Source organism: Monodelphis domestica, chromosome 1 (assembly GCF_027887165.1).
Source record: "Monodelphis domestica isolate mMonDom1 chromosome 1, mMonDom1.pri, whole genome shotgun sequence".
NCBI lineage: Eukaryota > Metazoa > Chordata > Mammalia > Didelphimorphia > Didelphidae > Monodelphis > Monodelphis domestica.
Genome location: NC_077227.1, coordinates 19,163,824 through 19,182,122, shown reverse-complemented (window position 1 = coordinate 19,182,122; position 18,299 = coordinate 19,163,824). Strand labels below are relative to the sequence as shown.

At 41.2% G+C, this 18,299-nt stretch overlaps 1 protein-coding gene across 2 annotated transcripts in view; it reads left to right on the top strand.

Annotated features, from left to right (window-relative positions):
* Window positions 1-18,299, top strand: part of IPMK (inositol polyphosphate multikinase) — a 75,031-nt gene that overhangs the window by 41,611 nt on the left and 15,121 nt on the right. The window contains exon 4 of one of the 2 annotated variants that reach the window (XM_001375674.5): window positions 17,228-17,400. In XM_001375674.5, coding sequence (XP_001375711.3) covers window positions 17,228-17,400 — 173 coding nt within the window. The remainder of the gene's footprint in view (window positions 1-17,227; window positions 17,401-18,299) is intronic. The other variant, XM_056795679.1, reaches the window with a different exon arrangement.

Below are 18,299 nucleotides of genomic sequence, written 5' to 3'. Positions count from 1 at the left end.
ACTTAATGTACTTCCTAGTCTTCCTTTTGAGAATCTTTTGCATGATTCTTTCTAGAGAAACTACAAGGTTGAGGAGTGCCCATGAATACCTGGTTAGTCCCCAAAAAGCCTGGATGGAAAATGGGGTTTGGCAGTTGACCTGGAGGAGACAAGTGAGGGCCAAATCACTCTTTTCTAAAGTTAAAACCATTGGGGAAAAGACAGGTGTTATTTGCTCTTGATGCCAGTCTTGTGTGTCTGTCCTCAAGAGAGCCAAGCACATACTCTTCCTGAGGGCAAAGTATTATCAAGTGGAAGAATAGATTAAAACTCAAGCAATTAGGTCATTGCTTTGTACCTTGGGATGAGTCATATTTATAGTCCCAATAAAGTACTGGTCACAGGATCTTCTGTCAGATTAGCCCTCAATCACCAGCATAATTTCCCCTCCCCTAAACTCCCTACCCAGGCTGGGTCATTTTCAGAGTAAAATTACAGTGTAACATTGTGAGCAAATATGATATTATTGTTAATATTTTAATAGTAAAACACAAATAGAAACCTTTATGGATTGAGGCAATGTTTTATCTCGTTATAATCAGGAGGGAAAAACTTTCTATGGCACTAAAGGATGGACACATTGTATTTAAAAATCAAGATAAAACTAGGCCCATTCCCTGATACACATCCCTTCTGACCCACATACCATCAGGAGGACTAAATCACCATATTTCTTGGTGTCCCTGGAAGTAGACAGGAAGGGGAAAGATAGAAAAGGGAGGGGAAAGGGTAGAAATAGAAGAGAGAAAGAATGGAGAGGGAGGGAAAGTTCACAAGCAATAATTAATCCCCTGCTCTGTGCTAGTGCTGGGGATGGCAGCCTTCTCTGGAGAGACAACATGAATAAATAGAGCTATTGAAGTATTTGCAAAATGCATATGATGGAAGTTAGCGGCTCTAAGAATGGGATTATAGAGAGCTGAATTTTGGTAGGCTGAAGTGTAAGAATATCGGATGCTGTCTCCAGAGTTACTAACATGAGCTCATTCCAAGAATCCTGGAAGGGATCTTGAATGTCCAGGGAGCTGGAGGAAGGGTTTTGAGTGAACAACTGCCACTTCCTGTCCTGAGCTGGGGGAGGAAGGCTGCTGCTCTCTTCTGAGTTTTCTACCTTAACCTTTTGTGGAAGAAGAGAAATCTTTAAACTGCTTTTGGAGGTTCCTTTTTCACTGGAGAGAACATCTTCCAGAAGCTCTATCCATACTGCTGTGTTTACCAACACTGCCCGAGAGAAGGTTTCCCTGAAGATCCTGTTTGTTGGGCTCTGAGGTTCTCATCTCAGAGCCAGACTCAGCTCTGAGTGAACTCGGCCATCTTGGATTCATCCTTAGTAAATTTGGAGACAACTTCGGAGATAAATGACTAAACCAACTACTGAGGAGTGTAGTCGGGCAGATTAGAAAGGTTTGGTGGGAAACTAGCTAGAGCCAGGAAGGGAGAGAGTAGCTGGAAGACCTGAAGACTCCATTGGGACATGGATTTAGATTGAAGGGTTGGAGTAGTAGGACTTAGAACTAGGGCATCCTTGTGTTTTAATCCTCATATTCCACCCTTGGTTTCTCAATAAACATAAATACTTTTCATACAAAATAGTCTCCAAGGCTGGTGTGCCTAGTGAAGGAAGGCTCACTTTTGCCTTCCCATCACAAAAGGGAACTGAGATACTTACAGACAGCCAATTGAGCATCTAACCCAGTTTCCTCTCGTGGATATCACCATCTATCCACGTTATTATTACACAGCTGACAGGAGATAGGTCAGGAGAGATCCTGTGGAGGAGTCAGCCCATGAAGGAAACGAGGGATTCAGAGAGATGGAAGCGGGAAGGGAATACATCCCAGGAATGAAGGGTATGGAAGGGAGCAATAGAGGACCATGTATGAGAAACAAGGAGAATACCAGTTTGGCTGTCTCGCAGTGTGTATTGGGTTCAGTTTCGCACATCTGGAATTTGGCATGGCTGTGAAGCATCCACTTTAAAATATCTAGTAGGTAGTTGGTGATAGGGGATTAGAGCTCAGAAGGAAAAATCTCATTAACACTTGGCAATATAAGAGATCAGTGCTAAATTTGGGAATATCAGTTTCCGTTAAGTGATGAGATTAGAAGCCAGATTGTAGAGGGTTTAAAAAAAAAACCCCAAAACCCTCTTACCTTTCATCTTAGAATCAATACTGTGCATTGGTTCTAAGGCAGAAGAGTGGTATGTCCAGGGAATGGGGGTAAAGTGACTAGCCTAGGGCTACAGAGTTAGGAAGTTTCTGAGACCAGATTTGAACTCAGGACCGGCTCTAGATCTGACCTTCAATCCAGTTATAGAGGGTTTTGAAGAGAGTGAGAAGAAAAGAGGAAGTGGAGACAATGAATATAGACAGCTTTTCAAGGAGTTGCCTGAGAAAGGGAGGAGAAATAGGTCCTGTGGGGATGGTAGTATCTATTGAAGGTTTTTCAAGCATGAAGGATACTTGGTCCTGTTTCTAGGCAACAGGAAAGAAACTACTAGATGTAGAGAGATTGATAATTTTGAGAGAGCGGGGATGCTCTGCTGGAGAAGATGGGCGGATGTGATCAAGACTGTATTAGGGTTTTTTGGCAAAGAGAAGGACCATCTATCTTTCTGTTCAGTTAGCAGTTATGAGTTATGGGTATGCCATGCAATGGGCATACAGAAGCAAAAAAAGAGCCCTTGCCCTCATGGAGTATACATTCTAATGGCAGAAGTGACATGCATATAGTCAATTTTATACGTAGATGCTATAGATGATGAACCATCATAATGTAAAGCTGCACTAGGATACCTTGGATACAAAGGAGACTGAAGGTAATCTCAAGGGGAAGATAGTCCCTACTTGGGTGGATGTGTACTGGTCAGGTGGAATGAAAAACTTCTTTCAGAAAATGGGCTTTGAGCCAAGTCTTGAAAAAAGCCAGGCGAAAGAAGAGGCAGAGGAGAAGGTGTATCATGTTCGAGGAAAGTCCTAGTAGGCGAATATCCTTGGATTGTAGTACAGTAGATGGGGTAGACTAAGACCTAAGGAGAGGCCAAGTTTTGAAGACCTTCAAGTGCTAAGCTTCATATTGCCCCAGAGATATAAGGAGCCCTAGAGTCTGTTGATTGACACGATAATTCCCTTGGCAGCTGAGTAGAGGATGTATTGCTGCGAGAAGAGACTTGCGGGGAGTCCAGGAAGAAGGATATTCCAGTAGTCTGGGGAGGGCCGAAATGGCAAGATTGGGAAGGTATTGGATATGGAGGGAGTAAGAGTCAGGAATGACACCAAGATTGCTGGCTTGGGTAACGAGGAGGCTGGTAGTAAATCTTGACACTAACAGAGACGTTAAAGGACAGAAGGTTTGAGAGGAAACACGATGAGTCCTGCCTGTGGGCCATCCAGGTTGTTATCTCCATTAGGCAGTTGGAGATACATGTCTAGCTGACTAGGTGCTGGAGAGAGATTAGATCAGGATGTGTACATCTGGGAATCATCTTCATAGAGACGATAATTGAACCCATAGGAGCTGATGCGAGCACCAAGTGAGATAGTGCAGAGGGAAAGAGGGTCAGTAAAGAACCTTGAGGGACATGTAGTTAGTGAAGGTGAGACTTGGATACCCAGCAAAGGAGCCTGAGTAGGAGCGGTGAGATAGGAGAACCAAGAAGGAGCAGTGTCACAGAAACCCAGAGAGGAGAAAGTGTGGAGGAGAAGACTCAGGGAAAGTCTTGTGGACTGGGAATCAAAGCACTGATACTTTTGGAGATAACATGTGGGAAACCAGATTGAAAGCACTGAAAAGAAAAGAATGGAGACCCCTTGTGTAGCCGGCCTCTTCAGACGGTTTGGTTATAAGGGACATGAGAGCAAAGAAAAGGAGGAGGGGAGCGGGAGATGACAAGGAATTTCACTGGACTTCAGCTTGAGTGTGGGCAGTTTCAGGAGAAAAGTGAAAATAGGGGACAGAAACACTGTGACAGAAAACCAGTCTTGGGGGAGGGGGAGGCACAAGATAGCACTTGAAACGGGTTTTTTTTCCTGGCCCTCCACAGCTAGTTCTGCCCAATTGTGATATAATACCCTGGGTAAGGTAGAGTATGACTCTTGCTGTAGAACTGAGAGACTCCCTACATGATGTGCTTTTCTCTTTTCCTTGTTTTGGATCCGAATGATATTTATTAATCATTTAATTCTTCTCAAGTATTGGTATTTCTCCATATGTGCTTATGGTAGAGTGTGAAGAAATAATTTGTTTACCAGAGCAATGTTTTACCTTTAGAGAGAAAAAAGCACAAAGTGTGCTGGTCGTGTCACTCTGTGACATAGTGTGTGGGCATGAACACATTGCTTAGAGAACCTTTGCTGAAACTCCCAGCTCAGGCTTTCCAAGAAGAGTTTATGGCGTCATTCTTTCCTTTTCTTTATCTGACTCTACAGTCGGATCATCTTTTATGATACATCACCAGGGAGAAATCAGAAAATGTATATATGTGGCTGTGGAGGGGCGACATGTGAAAAGCCCCGGACATCTCCAGAGCGCAGAAAGTTTGTTATCCTGAGTGAGCATTAGAGCAGGTGAAGGGGCTAGTCTAGGGCTGCGGGCTTTGTGGGTTAGGCCCAGAGCCCCAACCCTGGCCATCTGGGGATACCATTTACCTCATCTGTTGGGGAAAAGTTTCTTTTTTCTGAAAACCTTTGAGTTGATAAAAGTTGAGTTTGAAGAAGAATATTCTTTCATAGAACCACAATAAGCTCTAATTTGAGGAATATATATATATATTTTAAATTACACTTGCTATTGGCTCTTTAAGAGTAAAAGAAAGTATATTATGGACCCTTGTCTTTGGAAAAAAAGAATTTTCATGGACAATTTTAAAGAATCAACTTCTCATCTGGAGGGAGGGGAGGAGAACAAGAAGAAAGTATGCTCAGAATAAGCTATAGTTCCTATAGACTCAGTCTATCTTTTTCCATCTTTTTCATCATTTGACTAGCCTAGGGTCAAGAAGAGTTTCCTGGGGCACTCCTAGAGATTTCTTTCTAGTTTGACCTTACTCTGTTAAGGCCTTTTCTTTGACTTTGGCCATTCAACCAATCCCAAATCCATCTGTTATCATACTAACCACATTTCATCGCTTCCAGTCATCCCTTAGGACCTGAATGCGTCATATAAATTCTGACTCTTTTTAGTAGCTATTTTTTGTAGATTGGAGTTCTGATGTTTGGGGGAACTAGTAGACATCTTAAGTGGCAGGATTAGGGATTCTTTAAGAACCTTAATAGGATTTGGGCTGACTTAGTAAACTTTGGACTTTTAAAAAAGGTAGGAGGGGGTCTATTAAGTAGAAGATTAGGGAGGTGCCATAGAGGCAACTAGGTGGTGGAGTTTGTGCTAGGCTTGGAGGCATGAGCAAGTGACATCAGCCTCTCTCAGCCTCTGGCTCTTCATCTGTAAAATAGGTGCAAGAACAGCGCTTACATCACAGGGTGGTTGTGAGGATAGAAAATCATTTATACAAAGCATTTGGCAAGCTGTCAAACATTTTACAAAGTGATTATCAATAATTATTAACTAACAGTTTGTCTACAACAAGGATTTTAGTGGAATGCTAATTCCTTGGGAGCCTGTTGTGAAACTTGACTAAGAAAGCAAATGTGATTTTAGATTGCATTAAGCAGTATTTAGAATGAATGCGTTTTAGAAGCCCTCTCTCCAGTGTGGTGCTCAGCAAGCCTTTATTTGTTGAATTGTGAGTCTGTCATTTTCAGTTAAGGTGGGAGGAGGGTGGTCTCCAGAGGAGGGCCACTGGAATGGTGATGGAGGCCTAGAGAAGAAGGATTGGTCTTGTTCCTCTTGACTGCAGAGGGCACACACAGGGAGAGAAAGAAGTTGTAGAGATAGAGTTTGGTGGATAAGAGGGAAAACTTCCCATGAACTAGAATTTTCTTTTTTTTTTGGTAAAGTTTTATTGATGAACTTTATTTTTTACATGGTACCCATTTACAGATTACCCCTAGTTTGTTAGAATTCTCTTGTAGTAAAGTAAAACATTTAAGTAAAACTAATAATAGTGACATCATGAAAAGTGCAGCAATATTTCATACTCTTGCACTCTGGTCTGTCTTAAAAAAAAAAGAACATGTCTTTTCTCTCTCTTCCTTATGCTTTACCCCAGAAGGGGTGTGGGTGGAGGATAAAGAAAAGCAAAGCCAAGCAAAAGAGATTATCTCAAATCTGTATACAAAAATAGATCTTCCTCATTCTCCACCCTGGCATATCATCTCTCATGCATAGCTTATTTCATCATTGGCCCTTTCAAAGTTATTTGCTTTTGTAATTTTATTGTTATTGTATACATGGACATAAAAGGCCATATGATAAGCAAGTTAGAGAAACATGGAAAACCATCATTTATGGTAGAAGAAATAGAGAAGCATCAAACAAGAAACAGAGGAACACAGACAATAAAAAGGATACTTTTGTTTATCCAAAATTTAGAAGTTTTTGCACTAACAAAGTGAACGAAGCTACGAATAGAAAGGAAGCAATTTACAGGGAAAAGTCTTTATAGCAAGTTTCTTGATAAATATCTCTTCTGGGAGGGGGCAGCTGGGTAGCTGAGTGGATTGAGAGCCAGGTCTAGAGATGGAGGTCCTAGGTTCAAATCTGGCCTCAGATACTTTCCAGCTGTGTGACCCTGGGCAAGTCACTTGACCACAGAGAGTAAAGGTTTTTTTTTAAAAAAAAAATCTCTTTTCCAAGATGTATAAGGAACTGATTCAAATTTGTAAGAAAAAGAGTCATTCTCTAATCAATAAATGACCTAAGGTTTTGAAGAGGCTATTCTCGGGAGAGAAAATGCAAACTATCTATAGCCATATGAAAAATATTCCAAATCACTACCCATTAAAGAAATGCAAATTAAAGCAATTAAAGCTTTGTGACTCTGGGCAAGTCATTTAACCTCTTTTTCAGTTATTTTATAACATGAGGATAATAATAGCACTGATCTCCCAAGGTTGTTGGGAGGACCAAAGGCTAAGCCTAGTGCCTGGCATATAATAAATGCTCTGTAAATGTTAATCATCATCATCATCATTACTACTACTACTACTACTACTACTACTACTACTACTACTACTACTACTACTACTACTACTACGACTACTACGACTACTACTACTACTACTACTACTACTACTACTACTACTACTACTACTACTACTACTACTACATACCTTCTGTCCTAGAATTGATTGTTATTGATTATTGATTCCAAGAGTGTTAATGGCTAGGCAATTAGTTTTAAGTGATTTGAACAGGGTCACACAGCTAGGATGGGTGTGAGGCAAGATTTTGAATCCAGGACTTCCCTACTCCAGGTCTGGCTCCTCTATCTACTGAGTCACCTTAGCTGCCCAATGATGATGATGATAAGGATGATGATGAAGAAGAAGAAATGTGTGCTTGGCTATACCATGGCTAGGCCTGTTCCCCAGAGAGATCAAAGAAAGAGGAAAAGGTCCTTTGGGCACAGAAATATTGATAGCAGCTCTTTCTGTGGTGACACAAAGATGGAAAAGACTTTGCTCTTCACTTGAGAAGTGGCTGAAGAAATTGTGGTCTTTGAATGTGATGGGATTTTAAGAGATGAGGAGATAATGTCAGAGAGACACGGAAAGACTTTTGTGAACCGATGCAGAGAGAAGTGAGCAAAGCCAGAAGCATTTATACCTCCAATACCCAAAACAAAAAATAAAGTTCTCCAGAGGTAGAGAGTTGGCTCAGATGGGATCCCTGTTTCAGTATGAGTTGGACTAGATGACTGCTGAGATCCTAGGAGTTCCAAGGAGCCATATTTATGAACTTAGAGTCTTTGGCCAGTTGACTAAAATACTGGTGACATCAGGACAAAGTGAAAGCATCTCTTCACTGTCTGTTTATAAGTGCATCAATGAGCCTGATGGGAGCCCATATCAGTCCTGAGCAGGGAACCCCGTTGGTTCCCACAGTGCTTCTTCCTTCTCTTTTTCCTAATGTGGGAAGGTTGTAGATTGCTGCCCCCTCCAGAGCCAGCTGGCTGGGGCCTTTTAACACTCCATGCTCTTTGTTGGCCTTGTTCACAAAGAAACAAGCTAAAGTGTAGGGCGAAGATTGTGACCACTGGTTTGCGATTGCATGGGGGGTTGTAATGAGCTTTGTTTTTTTGTAGAGTGCAAGGTATTGAATTCTAGGGATAAGTGCAAATGCACTGGTGGCCAGCCACAGGGGATTGGACCAGCCTTGTTTTAGAATGTTATCTGTTCTGAAACTCATTCTGACCTAACCTGTCAGACTCCTCTTCCCTATGTTCCCCTCTTCACCACAGAGCGGGCTGATTAACTTCTGGGATAGGTTCAGCCTCATTTTGTACTCTGGCACACCCGTGGGGCCCCTAAATGAGGAAAAGGCTAATGAACCAGGCAGGAATCCCTAGCTCATTGACGTAGCCTCGAGCAGCCTTACTCTGACCCTCTAACGTGGTTCCAGTGATTGGCCTCTTAGCTAGTGCCTTGTGACTTGAGAGAGGCATCGCAGTGTAGGGCAGACAGGTTCAGAAAGTGAGTTGCGTAATGTTATTGTTCAGGAGAGTCAGGTCTCTAGGTCCAGCCTCCGTAGCCGCCATACATGGTTAGAGCTTTCCCCTTACAACACGAACTCTGTAAAGACAGGGATTGCTGTTGACTTTGGATTCCCAGTGCTTAGCACATAGTAAATGATTGCTGTCTGATCGACTCTTTCACAACTGCTATCTTGCCCCTCTTGTGACGTGTGGCTCACTCTTAAGTAGGCCTGAGAAGAACAGGTAGGCTTCTTTTCCCTAGTCTCATGAATCATGCCCTCTTCAAACCACTTTTCAAATGACCTCATCTCTTAAGTGGTCCTTTCTTTTCTTCCTGGGTACCTAGTGCTTAGGTCTCACAACAGCTCCTCTATCATCGAGGCTTTTTAACTTGATTCTTGGAGAAGTGGGTATTTATCATAGCCTCCTGGGCAAAACTTGTTAGGAATTAGTTGTCTTCTCTGCTAAAGGATAGAGGTTCCCCTAAAGGACAGAAGATCTTTTAAGATGTCATTCGACAGGTCTAATTGTAATTTTAAAATGATTTAAAGTAAGGCAGATCCTATTTTGGGTTGCTTAGTTTGGGGGGCAGGATATGATAATGTGAGTTTATAAATTGTATTTAAGCTTAATTCTGCCACAGTAATAACTTCCTTTAAAAGGCAAGACAAAGGTGCATTCCAAAATATTGGCATAATTTTGTTCACTTGAAGTGGAGGGTTTTTTTTTTGGAGAAGAGAATGGGGAGGTGGCAATGAGAACTAACTAAAGAGCATTTTGCTTAGGGTAATGTGGTCTTGACTGTCCAGGAAGACTAATTAGGCTTTAGTGGAGGGACCTAGCTTTATATCTCAACTCTGATATTTATTGTTTTTGTGACCATAGACAAGTCACTTGATTTTTCTGAGCATTGGTTTCATCTTTTGTAAAGTGGGGGTAAAGCTTCTATGACTACCTCTCCCAGTAACTGAGGGGATAGTACTTTGTAGACCTAAAAGTCCTGCCTGTTCTTTTTGTTGAGTCATTCCTTGCTTACTAATGAGGTACTTAAGAAGTTCATTGGCTCCTAGGCCAACCAAGTGCCTAAGGTACAGGCCAGATTGGATGTTCTTTTGGCTTCTTGGGCTCTGAATGTTCAAAACTAAACTTGATATCTTCGTCCCCCAGTTCTACCCCACTTCTAAACATCCTTATTTCTGGTGAAGTCACTACCATTCTTCTAGTCACAGAGGTTTGCCACCTCGGCATTACCTTTGACCCCTCATTCTTGATCACCCCACTTAATTTCCAAATGTTACTGTTTCTACATCTCGACATTTATCCTATCTGACTTCTTCTCCCCATTCATGGTCACCATCTTGGTGTTTGTGTCCTCATCATTTGTCTTGCCTCAAAACTCTTCCCTCTCCTGGCAGGTCTCACCGTGTCACCTACTCACTATACTCTTGGCTCCTTATTGCTTTTTGGCAATTATAGACAATTCGAAGACGAGCTCTTTTTTTTTTTTAAAGAGAGTTGTTATCTGGTTCCAGTATGCCTTGGCATTCTACAGTTCAGGCAAACTAGCCACTAGCCATTCTTCACACATGATCCTCTGTCTGTCATCTCTGCGCCTTTGTATCCTCTGGACCTGGAATACATGCCCACCTTACCCCCACCCTTAGGATTCTTTGTTTCCTCTAGCAAGAGGTGAAGCTGTCACTGAGCTGCTTGAGAAAGTGCTTGGGGCCTTGTTCTTGATGCAGACTGGCAAAAAGGCTTTGTAAGCCTGGAAACAGTGCAGAAATGATACCCACAGACAGAGAGCAGTTCCACAAGCTGTACTGACTTTCTTCACTTAATATCCACAAGACTGGAAAATTGTTCTAAAATTTTCTATTCTTTCTCCCCTTCCTTCTTTCTTCTACTCCCCTTCACCTCCTTTCGCCCTCTTATCCTCCCTTCCCCTTTCCTCTTTCCCCTTTTTCTCCCTTCTCCTTTTTCTTCCTTCTCCTTCCCCCTTCTCCCTTCCCTTCCCTGCCTTTCCTTCTCCTTACTTTTTCTTGCCCTGTCTCCTCACAACTCCCCCAGGAAAAAGCTCTCCCTTATAATAAATAAGCATGTGGTAATGAAACTTCTTAGAGTTTTATTTTAAAATTTTTTCCATTTTAAAAATTGTGATAAAATGGACAAGTATTCACAAACAAGCTTTTCCTCATATGGGGCAAAACAGAAAAAGAATGTCTGGACATTTTCAAGTCTTTTTTATGTTGAACTTGTTTTAAATATATTTTAAGTTGAACCTTTTAGTTTCAAAACTTCCCTTGCTTGTTTGTGTTTTCCATCTGAACTTCTTTTCAATTTTATTTGTTTAATGTTTCATTAACACCCTTTTCTTCTTTTTGAGGAGTGACATCATTGTTCCTCCTTAACTCATTCATCAAAGAGAAAAGATAAAATCTTTCTTTTGTAACAAATGTGTAAAACAAAATAATACGTGTCTGAAAATCTCATTCTTTACCCTGGTAGAGTAGTCATCATTTCCTTGCAAAGAGGTAGGTATTCATCATGAAAATAGTTAGGAGTGGTCATAACACTGATTATGAATCTGAAGTCTTTCACAGTTTCCCTTTGCAGTGTATACTTAATGAATTAATCCAACTTTTATCTTAGTTGACTTCAGTCTGCATCAGTTCATACAAGTCTTCCCAGGCTTTTCTGGACATAGATTTCAAATATGTTATGTTCATATTTATATTTCAATTTTTATTATTATTATTATATTTGTTCAATCATTCCCAGTGGATGGGCACACCCTTTATTTCCAATTCTTTGCTCTAACAAAGTTCCATAAATATTTTTTGTGCATATGGATCTTTTCCCTTTTTCATTGATCTCTTTGAGGTGATTGCTGGATCTAGGGGTTTACACAGTTAAGTGACTCTGGATATAGTTCAAAATTGCTTTTCAGAATGATGGGTTCAACATTGTGTTAGTGTGCTTGTTCTCTCATATCCCTCCAATAATTGTCATTTTCTTTTTTTTGTCATTTCTGCCAGTCTAATGAATATGAGGTGAAGCCTCATAGTTGTTTTAATATGTATTTCTCTTGTCATTGATGATTTGGAGCACATTTTAATGGACTTGTTGATAGCCTGCACCCAGCATTTGTTTGATCTTGAAGCCGTTAATAAGTTGGAGAGATTGAGAAGGCAGTTGTGTGAGAGTGGAAGAAGGGCAGGGCTAGAATGACCCAAGTTCTGCCCCTGGCCAAGAGCTCTTGGGCAAATGTGAGGCTGTGTCTTCACCAGAAAACCAGTTACTAGACCTTAGAGATCACTGCGGTCTCTTTTACAATTCTTTAAATTGGTAACCGTTAGATAGAAGCTCATCATTTAAATGGGAAGTCTTTAGACAAAAGACAAATGCTTTTTTTTAAAAATAATTTTTTATTTGATCATTTCCAAGCATTATTCATTAGAGACAAAGATCATTTTCTCCTCCCCCCCTCCCCCTCATAGCTGTCGAGTGATTCCACTGGGTTTCACATGTGTTCTTGATTCAAACCTATTTCCATGTTGTTGGTATTTGCACTAGAGTGTTCATTTAGAGTCTATCCTCAGTCATTTCCCCTCCACCCCTGTAGTCAAGCAGTTGCTTTTCATTGGTGTTTTTACTCCCACAGTTTATCCTCTGCTTGTGGATAGTATTTTTTAGATCCCTGCAGATTGTTCAGGGACATTGCATTGACCCTAATGGAGAAGTCCATTACCTTCAATTGTACCACAGTGTATCAGTCTCTGTGTACAGTGTTCTCCTGGTTCTGCTCCTCTCACTCTGCATCAGTTCCTGGAGGTCGTCCCAGTTCACATGGAATCCCTCCAGTTCCTTTGAGCACAATAGTATTCCATCACCATCAGATATCAGTTTGTTCAGCCATTCCCCAATTGAAGGGCATCCCCTCGTTTTCCAATCAAAAGACAAATGCTATAGTTTACTTTTTACTGATTAGTAATACGTCTTTGGAAGGACATTGATGTAGCTGCGACTTTTCCCCTCCTGGGATGTCTTTCCTTTTACAGATGACTTTACCCGTATAATAGGCCTATATTATTGCATACATCACACATGTACCTCTTCTGCTCTGCACATAAACCCTTTCTAGTTTAAAAATCATCCACGAAGTCAGCTAGGCAGAACTTGTATTATAAACTGCCAAGAGCCCTACCTTGGGTCTGTATTTGCTCCCAGATTGCCTTTATTGGTTTGTCATCAACCTGGATGATTTGAGAGGAACCTGACAGCAGTAGGTTTTGATAGTCGTTTATTTTATTGTCTGTGCCCTATGTTTTATCTTGTTTGGCTTCTAAGTTCATAGGAACATAAACTCCCAGAATTGGAACTCCGATCTAATCCATAAGATGAAATTTAATGAGTGCCCATTAATGCAGCTGAAATCTTTGGAATGACATACTCAACAAGTAGTCGTTTAGCCTCTGCTGCAAGGGCAATAGGTAACTTACTACATCTCCACTCTTGGACATGCCTGATTATTGCAAAGTTTTCCCTTAAATTGGACTAAAAATTTGCCTTTGCAGTTTTCATGTCTGTTTTCAGTTCTATTTCCTTAAGCCAAGAAAGACAAATGGAATTTTTATTCTGCACGACAGACAGTCTTTCAAATTTTTTTGGCAAGTCTTCTCCCCTCCCCCCAAACAACAACAAACTCCAAACAGACCCAAACCCAAAATGTTAGCCTTGAAGTCCTTCGTTTTGCAGTCTGGAGACCTGACCTGAAGCCCCACAGAGAGGGACGGTACTGAATGGATTTTGGAGATGAAAGCTGACTCTGATATGTTATTGATCAATAACCTTCTTTGGAAACCCTCTTAATATGTGCTATCATTGAGGTTAGGCATTTCTATATCTTAGCTCGGGGAACAATAAATCATTGCTACTATTAATGCCAGTCATTTTCTGTTTGGCTCTGCTCGCCGTCCTTGTGAATTCCTAGACCTATGATGGCAGACCTCTGGCCTGTGTGGCAAAGGTGGTATGCCGAGTGCACCGCCCCCCGTTTGTCACTAGAAAGGCAGAGGAACAGAGCTGCTCCCTTCCCCTCTGCCCAGAAGCCCAGTGGGAGCGCTTCCTCCCTCCCCTGTCTGGGGTAAGGTGGGCGGCTCACAGACGGCACAGCTGGAGGGGAGCGAAGCACTTGGGCTCCCGGGCCCAAATTCTTCCCTTGGCCAACGGCTTTCAAAGATCAGCTTTTGAAGATCATGCCATCGGCGCTGGCTTCTGTGGTGAGTTATGCCAGGCCATCAGATAGGAGGCTCTGTGACTCTTCTGCCCATCCACACGGGAGCCTCTTTTTTTGGGTTTGGACTGGGATGCAGGTCCCCCGAGACATTTACTTCACACAAGTTTTTTTTTTTTTTTTAATCCCTCACCTTCCGTCTTGGAATCAATGCTGTGTACTGGCTCCAAGGGCTAGGCAATGGGGGTCAAGTGACTTGCCCAGGATCACACAGCTGGGAAGTGTCTGAGGCCAGATTTGAACCCAGGACCTCCCGTCCCTGGGTCTGGCTCTCCATCCACTGAGCCACCCAGCTCCCCCCTACTTGACACAAGTTTTGAAACCAGCAACATTCATAGAGATACTTAACCACAGTAGCAACTGTGTCTGCCTTGGCCTTCTTCTTGTTAGCAAATGAAGAGTAAACAATCCTCCTTCCTTGGGGCTGAAGAACCATTCTTGACCTCAAACGTAATTCCACTCTTCACACTCCCACCACCTCTTCGTCAACTGGATTGCCCCCATGAAAGCCCTCTTTCTCTCTCTGCCCTTCCTGCACCCAATATATGTTGTTTGACCCCATTAGAATGTAAGCTTCTGCCTGATACATAGTACATACCTTGTTTGTCTGTCCATTCCAACCCTTATTCTTCCTTATCCTTGTGGGCTATTAGTAAGAACTGATTCATTTATGTTATGGTGTTTAAATTGAGAAAATACCATGTTGGGAGTCTTGTGTTTCTGTCGTCTTCTTTCTCCTCAAAGAAAGTGCCTATTTTGTATTGCTCCTGTCTCTGTTCCTCATTGATTTTTTCTTGTGGCTTAAATTCTCTATACTTTAGGGAAGTTAACTTCCAGATCTCCTAGAGAGGATTGCCAGTCGCATCTTTCATCTGTTATAATGAAAATTAATCTTGGAGGTTTATATTAAATTTATAATTATTTAATTGTGAAAGAGAGACAGACAGATTCCCAGACCTTCCAAATTATCATAGTCTTCCAGGCATACTGCTACTTCATCAGATCCTAGATTCCCAACTGGGGGCACCACATGGTCCAGCCAAATAAAATGAAGGCCAGCCAGCCAAGGATCAGGTTTGCTTTCAGGAAGGGACCAGAACAAAAAGACTTGAGAGATCCTGCTTGCCCTGGCTCTTCTACTGCCCATGACATTATGCCTACGCAGCTTTTGATTGGACAGGCTGGGTCATGTGTTCTGACATCCAGGCACATAATCACACCACATACCACATCAGAGACTTCTGCCTGCCCATTCAGGGAGTCAGAAATTGCACTGTCCTAACTTACTGCTCATATGCTGCCTAATGAGTCATATTTTTATGCTGATTTCATACACAGTGGACTCTGGGACATCTTCACTTGGTGGTCCTGCTGGTATCTCAGGCTCAAATCCTAAGCTGAAATCACCTTGCCTCAGTCTTTGCCCTAGTGTCTTTTGCGCTGTTTATTCCTCTCTTACCTCCTATGGCCTGATGATTCTGCCTCCATGGCATCTGAAAGAAGGACTCTTGTTTTTCCTACTTACTGTTTTGAAGCCACCTTTTTGAAAGGTATAATGGAAAGAGCCCTGAATTTAGAGTCAAGACTGGTTTTACTTCCTAGTCACTGGGTTAGTCATTTCCCCTAGCTGAGCCCCAGTTTCCTCATGTAGATAATGTCTAAGGTACTGTATAGCTCCAGATGCTGATTCTATGATTTCACCTAGACTATTGTAATTGTATCTTGTTATTTTGTGTTTTGTTAAATAGTCGTAGGTCTGTAAAATAACTGATCTTCTTGTCTCCAGTATCCATTTTACAATCCATTTTTTAAAAATTGCTGCCAAAATGCTTTTCCTCATGTTGTGATTGATTTATGTCATTCATTTGTTCAAAAGCCTTCAGTAGTTACCTATGTGAATTTTAGATTTACTTCACCCTGCTTAGTTTTTAGAATTCTAGCAACTCAGAATGTATACACCCCCACTTAAGAATTAAGTGTCAGGGAGGAAGGTCCATGACCCGTGTGTGCTAGCAAGTGACAAATCAGAAACAACTGACTGACCTCTGGGCCGTCCAAAGCCACATTTAAGCCACCATTGGTACATGTAAGACACAGGAAGTGACATAAAGAACTGCCTTTATATTTCACATCACTTTCTGTGAGAGGGACTTGACCCTAGAACTCGACCCCGGAGGAGCTTGAGCAAGAGACCTCAAAATGCTTTCATTAGACGATCATGTGGTGAGTGATAAGGCTGACTCCCCTTTCCTTGGCTTTCTGGAGAGATCCCTTGGCTGGAGCAAATCTTCTTCCCTTTTTCCTCTCTCTCTTTCTTAATTTCTTCCTTCTATTGCAAATAAACCACCATAAAATTCCACTCTGACTTGAGTATTTCATTGGGATTTAGAATTTAAAATCCCCTGGTGACCAACTAAAAATATATTCAGTCCAACCATAAAATTTTCCCTTTATACCTATTATGAAATAAATAAAATATCAATCTGTAATCTGGTTTCCCATCTATTCCTAATATACTTTCCAGCCTTGCCTTATGTTAGTCCTTGTCAAATTCCGTGTCCTAGGCAAAATAAACAACTTGCTTGCCTCTTGTTCTTGTCCTGTTTTCTGTTTACATCACTTTTCTTGTTATTTTCTCTCCAATATCGGGTGGGAGCCCCTGCTGTTCTTTCTTTGAAATCCATCTAATTTGTGTTACCTTCTCTGAAATCCCCTTTCCTTTTTATCTGAAAGAGGTAAGACATCTGGACTATTCTCACTTAGTATACTTTATTTTCATATTTACTTTTGTACATCTCTTTCCTTTTGTGTATCTCTTTTCCCCTTTAGGTTCTGTATTCTTTAGAGGTTTGCGCAGTGTGTCAGTAACTCAGGGTACCTAACATAAGACTTTGAACATAGTATATATTTGTTTGTTGAAAAAAAAAGGTTAAAATCTAATCTAAAACTTCAGAGCCTCGATAGTTTACAATGGATTTGCAGAGCAAGTTTTAAAAATTGTCCCATTGCCTTTAAACGAAGCTGTTAGTGTCTTTTGTAGCCATACAGGCTGTTGGATGTCTTTCTCTTATGGTTGAGCATGATTTCATCTATTCTTGGCAAACAGCTAACCTCAGAATGTGTAGTTCATGCTTGTGTGGCAGAAAAACCAGTGTTTTGGGTGTTTTAGCTTATTATATCTGAATAGTCTCATTAATTTCAGTACTTTTTTCTTTTGTTTTTTTTTTCCTTCAGTATCATTCATATAGTCAAAAAGTTTGTGCATTGCTAACTAAAATTTGTTTTTAAAAAAACAGATTTATACCTAAAACTGGAAGATGTGACGCATACATTTAACAAGCCCTGTATAATGGATGTAAAGATAGGGCGGAAAAGCTATGACCCATTCGCCTCTTCTGAGAAGATTCAGCAGCAGGTCAGCAAGTACCCATTAATGGAAGAGATTGGGTTCTTGGTGCTTGGCATGAGGGTAAGACACAGTCTAACAAATTTCTGTTTCTTTTGTTTATTTTCCTCATAATCAACAGTGCTGTTGTCAAAGTGATCCTGAAAGGAGTCCGTTGGCATATTTGAGGAAAGAGTGGACAAAGTATTTGATTAACTGTGAACTCTCAAGTTCTGGAAATGGCAGGGCTTTAAGCTAGGATATATGAATGCTCAAAAAGCTAAAAGAGAATAAATGAGTGAATTTGGTATACTTTTCAATAAGTTAAGGACATCATTTATAAGGATCCTCTTATCTGGGTGTAGTGCTTCCAGGTTACAAATATGGTTGAAAGAGGGCCACAGTGTATGTGAAGGAGCCAAAATAGGAGTTGCAATCTTTGTGTCTGTGAGGAGAGGCTGTACTTTTCTTCATGTGAATCTTTGTGATTCTGTAATTCATTCCATCCTGTGGTCTGCTTTTTTTTTCTCCCTTTTTTATTTAGAAAAATTTTTCACGGTTACATGATTCATGATTTCTTTCCCCCCTACCTCCCCCCCAAGAGATGACCAGCAGTTCCACTGGGTTATATGTATATCATTGTTCCAAACCTATTTCCATGTTATTCATATTTGCAGTAGAGTGATCTCTTAACAGCAGAACCCCCAATCATATCCCATCGAACCACATGATTGATCCCATGTTTTTCTTCTGTGTTTCTGCTCCCACAGTTCTTTCTCTGGATGTGGATACAATCTTTCTCATGAGTCTCTCAGAATTGTCCTAGGTCATTGCATTACTGCTACTAGAGAAGTCCATTACATTGGATTGTGCCACAATGTATCCATCTCTGTGTACAATGTTCTCTTGGTTCTGCTCCTTTCGCTCTCCATCAGTTTCTGGAGGTCATTCCAGTTCATTATTCAAGGAGGCACAGAGGATTC